General features: G+C 41.4%; 1 protein-coding gene across 1 annotated transcript; it reads right to left on the bottom strand.

The window, feature by feature from the left end:
• Positions 1-636: 636 nt before the first annotated feature.
• Positions 637-7,197, bottom strand: LOC139398210 (allograft inflammatory factor 1-like). The gene is made up of 6 exons (XM_071144335.1): positions 7,070-7,197; positions 6,767-6,828; positions 1,848-1,914; positions 1,698-1,739; positions 1,006-1,171; positions 637-831 (listed from the first exon to the last, which is right to left on the bottom strand). The coding sequence occupies exons 1-6, from the start codon at positions 7,086-7,088 to the stop codon at positions 744-746; spliced, it is 444 nt and encodes a 147-aa protein (XP_071000436.1). The 5' UTR covers positions 7,089-7,197; the 3' UTR covers positions 637-743.
• Between the last annotated feature and the right edge of the window lie 1,224 nt (positions 7,198-8,421).

Raw genomic sequence — 8,421 nt, 5'->3', positions numbered from 1 at the left:
TCTCAAAACTTTTGGCCACAACTGTACTAGCAAATACTCACCTTTAACCTGTAGCTTGACCTCAAAGCAGCGTTCATTTTGTCCCATCTGCAACCTACATCTGTACCATTGGCTGTGACTGTACTCCACCATGGAGAGAGCCAAAGATGCATCTCCTGAACTGAGATTCCCTCCAAAGCTCACCCTTTTTCCTAGGAATGTTTGGTTGGAGATATCTGTAGGGTATTGAAGTATTTGGATCTCACTGTCTCCCTTGATCTCTGCCCAGGCCACTGATGATATTTGAGTATTTCCTGTTGTCATGTTCAACAGGCAAGGCAGGGTAGCTATCCCGTTGGGTGCTGCCATAACTGAATGTAGAATTTTGCATTCTTTGGAGGAGAGGAGAGGCTTAGTCAAACAAGGTTTACTCTATTTTTATTTGACACTTACATAGAAAGAAATGGAATATATAATTTTACCTTTCACTTTGAGTGATGTTTTTCACCATTACACAAACACTCAAATCTGTTATGGGATTCTATCATTTTATCAGAAATGCTGACAATTGATATACTTTAAGTATATTCGATCAAGAGCTTGATATGAGGTTCTGCAGCTGCACACACGTTTTTCACCAACAAATGGACAAGCCTATGGATCAATCAAACCTTTCTTTATTCCTTACAATGAAACCTGTATAACCCAGTTCATTTGACATTCAGTTTTTACATGAACAGATTGGATCCATAACGTAATTGCCTTCAGGGCAGATCTGAAAAAGTCTTGCGTTGCGGTGGTCCACTCTCTTTGGGCTCCTGGTCTTTCCCTTTCTCCTCAAACATCAAGATCCTTCAGCAGAGAAAAATAAAATAACAAATTATTACACAAGTCATGTAGCAAAAAGACATATAACCTTAAAGGAAATACAGTGGATTACAAAAGTTCAGAATCGTATTCAGAAAATTCATTTCAGGTCGAAGGTAATGCCTTCATTAATGTAGTGTCAGTTTCCTTCTAACTTACAGTCGGAGTATGGAATTCCTCTTCCCTAGCATCATATTGAGAAAGTCTGTGTAACAGAACGTGTCTCGTGCAGCACCGCCAACCACATCTGACATCATCTTTTTCAGCTCCAAGTGAGTCTTTGCCACACCCAGCTTCTCCAACATGCGCTTCAGCCCCATCATGTCTGTGACACAGAGATAGAGAGAGTGTCACGTTCGTCATATGAATGAGACCAAGGCGCAGCGTGGTATGCATACATTCTTTAACAATATAAGAATGAACACTGAACAAACTAACAAAGAACAAACCGTGAAGCTAATACGGATAATGCAGACAGGCAACTAAACATAGAATAAGAACCCACAAACACAAAAGGGAAATGGCTACCTAAATATGATCCCCAATCAGAGACAACGATAAACAGCTGCCTCTGATTGGGAACCATACCAGGCCACCATAGACATATAAATACCTAGACCTACAAAACCCCTAGACATACAAAAAGCCTAGACAATACAAAAACTAGCATACCCACCCTGACCTAACCAAAATATAAAGAAAACAGAGATATTAAAGGTCAGAGCATGACAGAGAGAGAGAGAGAGAGGCTGTGACAAAGATTGAGCCATCCATGTGAACTATGTTGTCCTCATGATTAGCCTAATCTTGTTATTCATCATGATTGTCATAAAAAAAGAAGGCAATTTTACCAATGTCTCCTTGGTCATTGAGATCAAATTCCATGTATTTGTCTGTAAAACAATATAGAACACATTACAATGATTATGTTATTGTTGATTCATTCAATAAGGAAACATAACTGTCTGATCAATGTGCAATTAAAAGACTTGAAATCTCACTTTTAAACATTTCCAGTTTTGAGCTGAGGTCCTCCTCCTCTGCATATTTAGGATCTGTGAGAAAAACCTTAAGAATAGAATACCACAAGGCAGACATTGAGATTAGATCGTGTCAGTGGTGACCTGTCATTCAGCCACACATTTTTAGCAAAAAAACAAACATATTTTGCATGTTACTTTGGCATTAGTATGTGTCACATATCAGTTTGCAAACAATGGAAATTTGATTTATTTCACCTTTACTTAACCAGGTAAGCTAGTTGAGAACAAGTTCTCATTTACAACTGCGACCTGGCCAAGAAAAAGCAAAGCAGTGCGACACAAACAACAACACAGAGTTACACATGGAATAAACAAGCGTACAGTCAACAACACAATAGAAAAAAAAGAATGATGATGATGTGCAAGTAGAGATACTTGTGTGCAGAAGAGCACAAAAGTAAATAAACACAATATGGGGATGAGGTACTGTAGGTAGATTGGGTGGGCTATTTACAGACTATGTACAGCTGCAGCGATCTGTTAGCTGCTCAGATAGCTGATGTTTAAAGTTAGTGAAGGAAATATAAGTCTCCAACTTCAGCGATTTTTGCAATTCGTTCCAATTACTGGCAGCAGAAAACTAGAAGGAAAGGCGGCTAAAGGAGGTGTTGGCTTTGGGGATGACCAGTGAGATATACCTGCTGGAGCGTGTGCTATGGGTGGGTGTTGTTATCGTGACCAGTGAGCTGAGAGAAGGCAGAGCTTTACCTAGCAGAGACTTGTAGATGACCTGGAGCCAGTGGGTCTGGCGACGAATATGTAGCGAGGGCCAGCCGACTAGAGCATACAGGTCGCAGGGGCTTTGGTAACAAAACGGATGGCACTGTGATAGACTGCATCCAGTTTGCTGAGTAGTATATGGGAAGCTATTTTGTAGATGACATCGCCGAAGTCGAGGATCGGTAGGATAGTCAGTTTTACTAGGGTAAGTTTGGCAGCGTGTGTGAAGGAGGTTTTGTTGCAAAATAGAAAGCCGATTCTAGATTTGATTTTGGATTGGAGATGTTTAATATGAGTCTGGAAGGAGAGATTACAGTCTAGCCAGACACCTAGGTATTTGTAGTTGTCCACATATTCTAGGTCAGAACCGTCCAGAGTAGTGATGCTAGTCGGGCGGGCGGGTGTGGGCAGCGAACGGTTGAAAAGCATGCATTTGGTTTTTACTAGCGTTTAAGAGCAGTTGGAGGCCACGGAAGGAGTGTTGTATGGCATTGAAGCTTGTTTGGAGGTTTGTTAACATAGTGTCCAAAGAAGGGCCAGATGTATACAGAATGGTGTCGTCTGCGTAGAGGTGGATCAGGGAATCACTCGCAGCAAGAGCGACATCATTGATATATACAGAGAAAAGAGTCGGCCAAAGAATTGAACCCTGTGGTACCCCCATAGAGACTGCCAGAGGTTCGGACAACAGGCCCTCCGATTTGAACCAGGCGAGGCAGTCATTTGAGAAACCAAGGCTATTGAGTGTGCCAATAAGAATATGGTGATTGACAGAGTCGAGCCTTGGCCCGGTCGATGAAGACGGCTGCACAGTGTTGTCTTTTATCGATGGCGGTTATGATATCGTTTAGTACCTTGAGCGTGGTTGAGGTGCACCAGTGACCAGCTCGGAAACCGGATTGCACAGCTGAGAAGGTGGGATTCAAAATGGTCAGTGACTGTTTATTAACTTGGCTTTCAAAGACTTTAGAGAGGCAGGGCAGGATGGATATAGGTCTATATCCGTTTGGGTCTAGAGTGTCACCCCCTTTGACGAGGGGGATGACCGCAGCAGCTTTTCAATCTTTAGGGATCTCGGACGATACGAAAGAGAGGTTGAACAGACTGGTAATAGGGCTTGCAACAGTGGCGGCAGATAGTTTTAGAAATAGAGGTTCCAGATTGTCTAGCCCAGCTGATTTGTACGGGTCCATGTTTTGCAGCTCTTTCAGAACATCTGCGATCTGGATTTGGGTGAAGGAGAAGCTGGGGAGGCTCAGGCAAGTAACTGCGGGGGGTGGGCGGAGCTGTTGGCCGGGGCTGGGGTAGCCAGGAGGAAAGCATGGCCAGCCGTAGAGAAATGCTTATTGAAATTTTCGATTATCATGGATTTATCGGTGGTGACATTGCTACCTAGCCTCAGTGCATTGGGCAGCTGGGAGGAGGTGCTCTTGTTCTCCATGGACTTTACAGGGTCCCAAAACTTTTTGGAGTTAGAGCTACAGGATGCAAATTTCTGCCTGAAGAAGCTGGCCTTTGCTTTCCTGACTGACTTTGTGTATTGGTTCCTGACTTTCCTGAAAAGTTGCATATCAAGGGGACTATTCGATGCTAGTGCAGTCCGCCACAGGATGTTTTTGTGCTGGTCAAGGACAGTCAGGTCTGGAGTGAACCAGGGGCTATATCCGTTCTTAGTTCTACATTTTTTGAAAGGTGCATGCTTATTTAAGATGGTGAGGAAATTACTTTTAAAGAACGACCAGGCATCCTCGACGGATGGGATGAGGTCAATGTCCTTCCAGGATACCCGGGCCAGGTCGATTAGAAAGGCCTACTCGCAGAAGTGTATAGATATATAAGATATATCATGGAGTTAATAAACATGGTCTCTTTTTTGTTTTCTTGAGAAAGACAGCTCCAAAATGTAGATGTTTCAGCCTATCTCAGTGCTTTCTGTGGTGGTTGGACAAGCCAGCAGAAAATATGAAGCGTTGCACCATGATTAGTTCAGTGTTCTGTTACTCATGGGGACACTACATTAAGTCTAAAGGTAGAGCTAGTAAATTCAAGCCACTTGGGTGCTGCCATTGAGTTACATTAGATGTACCCATCCAAGAATTGATCAATTTGTTCCCCATAATGACAAAGTGAAAACAGGTTTTTAGAAATGTTTGCAAAAAAAACAAAACAGAAATACATTATTTACCTAAGTATTCAGAACCTTTGCTATGAGACTCTAAATTGAGCTCAGGTGTGTCCTGTTTCCATTGATCATCCTTGAGATGTTTCTACAACTTGATTGGAGTCCGTCTGTGGTAAATTAAATTGATTGGACATGATTTGGAGCTGCGCCCCACCTGTTTTGAGACCCACATTTTTAGCACCCAAAAAAATTGGGGGGCTTGCCTGTTTCGCATGTTATGTTATTTTGGCATTAATACGTGTCACATATCAGTTTGCAAACAATGTAAAAAAATATATATATAATTTAAAGTCGCATACAAACATGGTCTTCTTTTGGTTTTCTTGAGTAAGGCAGCTCCAAAATGCAGGTGTTTCAGCCTATTTCAGTGATTTCTGTGGTGGTGGGGCAGCCAGCATAAAATATAGAGCATGATTGGCTCAGTGTTCTGTCACTCATGGGTACACTACGTCACGGCCAAGTCTAAGGGTAAAGCTCGAAAATTCAAGCCCCTTGGGTGCTGCCATAGAGTTACATTAGAAGTGCCCATCCAAGTAGGCTCACGGTCATTGGCCACAGATAACATGACGTCAAATCACGTTATATCTACAGTAGCTTTGATTGGACTGATCATATCAACATCGTACTTTCAAAATCTTAGCTAGCAGTCATCGTCATGAATCAAGTCGGCAATCTACTGGCAAATCCTTTTTAATCCTTGTCTTGTGAAGAGAAATAATGAAGAGAAATTATAGATAAAATGTATCAGTACTCATCGGCCATTGGACATAAACATTACACAACAAGTTGGGGATCGCAAATTCAACAATGAGTGTTTTGGAAGGAATCAGTGGCTAACTGCAAGCATTCCAAACCAATCATTGTCAAATAAATCATCGTGCCGCGCTCAAAACTGTTAACTTGGAACTGCAAAACCTGACTTTGGTGAGTTCAAAACAACTGGGAAATTGGGAAAAACAAGCTACGACTGGGAAAATACGTTTTGAACTTTCATCCAACTCAGAATTGTAAATCGGGAACTCAGCCCTCTTTCTAGAGCTACGACCTGAAGATCACTGTTGTCATCATGATTTTCCCAAGTTCCCAGTTGTCTTGAAAGAACCATAAATTCAGAGAATGCCAGACTTTGATGACAAAGTTTGATAACAAAATATGTCCACAAAGGACCGCTGGGCCACATTCCTGTTCAGGTGAGCACAGCACAACAAGGTGAGTCCAAAAATGTCTTGTATGCTGCTGAAAAGATTATGTGCCAGGGAGATATGTATACTGTAGCTAAGAAAGTTATACTAAGTGTATGTTATGTAGTAAGATCTTAGTAGCCCATGTACCTCACCCTAATAATTTAAAACATTTTGCCTACTGTTCTGACTTGGTGGTGCACATGTAGCCTATAACCTGTTTTTGATAAATGTTATCATCGATTACATTTATGCCTCTTTTTATCCTACGGTTCTGACTTGGTGTACATGGAGAGCACTGTAAGAACGGCCCATGTTCTGATTTCTGTCACTGTACAATTAAAAAGTGCTGAACAAATATTTATATCGACTACATCCATCCTAGCTCACTCATTAATGTCTTAATCAAAATTACGGACTGCCTCTTATCAACTTGTCGTCCCTTTATGCCATAGTTTGTACATCTCAATTGACAGTAGAAACCACATTTGTTAAAGCAAGTCAGCCATACATAGATCTTTTTTTAAAGACAGTAAATGAGGCTGAATGTACTGTTTCGCTGCCAGACAAGGCTCAGCTGATAGCCTGGTGTAGCTGTGATATTGTGCAATTAATGTATTGTTTAGTGTTGTGTATTGGCTTTGCTGGCATGCATCCCACAATTTTATTTTCCTCTACCAAGATTTACATGCTAAAATCGCCACTGGATAGTGTACATAGATAATAAGATGCTAATAATACTATAGCTAGATAATACTACCATAATAACATTTATAGACAGATGAACAACAGACCTCATTGATGGAGTTCAGTTTCACATCCTGCTGAGACTTGAGGAATCCAAATGCTTTCCCTCCTGAAATGATATGAGGATCAACTCAGAAATCGTGTTACCACTCACTTCCTTATTGGTGATCTATCCACACAACCCTCACACATTCACAGGATCTAACTAAAGATAACAGATTTGATTTCATTGATTGATTTAGCTAAAACACTTTATTTCTTTAATCAATTGTTTATAAAATCTGTGGAGTGCATATCGACAGACAGACGGACTGACAGCGTGAGATGAGACATATGACACAGAGACTTACCTTGCAAATGTTTGTCCATGTCAATCTGCTGTTATTTGGTGGATCATAGAGTAGTAAAAGGGACCAGGGGTGGATGAGCGTTGTGTCATGAACACTGAAAGTGTAAAGTATGTATCTGTATTTTGTGACAGAAGAGGAAGTGTGGGGAGTTAAAGTTAGAGTGTGGTCATTTGCTAAGTTCCCCTCTCACATCCACTCACAGCCGACGGAACAGACAGAGAACAAAGAGAGTCTATGGAGGGGACAATGAACTAAGGGGTTTGCATTTGACATATGCTAGACTAGGCTACCACAAACACTGCACACTACATTATTGTCTACATATGTTTTTTTAACTATTCAAGTTCTTTCAGCAAAACATGCAATCACTTTTCATGTCTTTTTTTATTTATTTAACTAGGCAAGTCATCAAATCCAATGTATTTATATGGCCCTTCTTACATCAGCTGATACAGTGCCTTGCGAAAGTATTCGGCCCCCTTGTTGTTGATTCTTCACAAAAAAATACAGGTTTATATCTTTATGTTTGAAGCCTGAAATGTGGCAAAAGGTCGCAAAGTTCAAGGAGGCCGAATACTTTCGCAAGGCAATGTATCTCAAAGTGCTGTACAGAAACCCAGCCTAAAACCCCAAACAGCAAGCAATGCAGGTGTAGAAGCACGGTGGCTAGGAAAAACTCCCTAGAAAGGCCAAAACCTAGGAAGAAACCAGGTTATTAGGGCTGGCCAGAACAAATTCTTATTTTCAATGACGGCCTAGGAACAGTGGGTTAACTGCCTGTTCAGGGGCAGAACGATAGATTTGTACCTTGTCAGCTCGGGGATTTGAACTTGCAACCTTTCAGTTACTAGTCCAACCACTAGGCTACCCCATATAGATTTAGGTACAAGAAAGGAATGCATATAATTATTTTTACTTAACTAGGCAAGTCAGTTAAGAACAAATTCTTATTTACAATGACGGCCTACCTCGGCCAATTGTGTGCAGCCGGATGTGATGCAGCCTGGATTTGAGCCAGATACTGCAGTGATGCCTCTTGCACTGTCTTAGACCACTGCGCCACTCGGGATGTAACATGTAACAGTACGGTTAGGCTAAGTATTGTAGAACTAATTGGATAAATGTGAAAATTACAGGGCTCCTGAGTGGCGCAGGGTCTAAGGCATTGCATCTCAGTGAATGAGGCGTCACTACAGTCCCTGGTTCGAATCCAGGTTGTATCACATCTGGCAGTGATTGGGAGTCCGTCATTGTAAATAAGAATTTGTTCTTAACTGGCTTGTCTGTTTAAATATATGTATATTATTTTAAGCAAATAACTTGTTCTCAGTCCTTGACACTAGATGGCACTG

The sequence above is a fragment of the Oncorhynchus clarkii genome, unplaced genomic scaffold (assembly GCF_045791955.1).
Source record: "Oncorhynchus clarkii lewisi isolate Uvic-CL-2024 unplaced genomic scaffold, UVic_Ocla_1.0 unplaced_contig_13509_pilon_pilon, whole genome shotgun sequence".
In the NCBI taxonomy this organism is placed as follows: domain Eukaryota; kingdom Metazoa; phylum Chordata; class Actinopteri; order Salmoniformes; family Salmonidae; genus Oncorhynchus; species Oncorhynchus clarkii.
The sequence above is the reverse complement of the archived record's forward strand: the minus strand, read 5'-3'. Positions and strand labels throughout refer to the sequence as shown.

Excerpts from the sequence above, each read along its gene's own strand:
- LOC139398210 (XM_071144335.1), bottom strand. Across the intron at positions 1,915-6,766 it reads AACTGAACTCCATCAATGAG|GTTTTTCTCACAGATCCTAA; the intron begins GTCTGTTGTTCA and ends TCTATTCTTAAG. Across the intron at positions 832-1,005 it reads AGGAATTCCATACTCCGACT|GATCTTGATGTTTGAGGAGA; the intron begins GTAAGTTAGAAG and ends TCTCTGCTGAAG.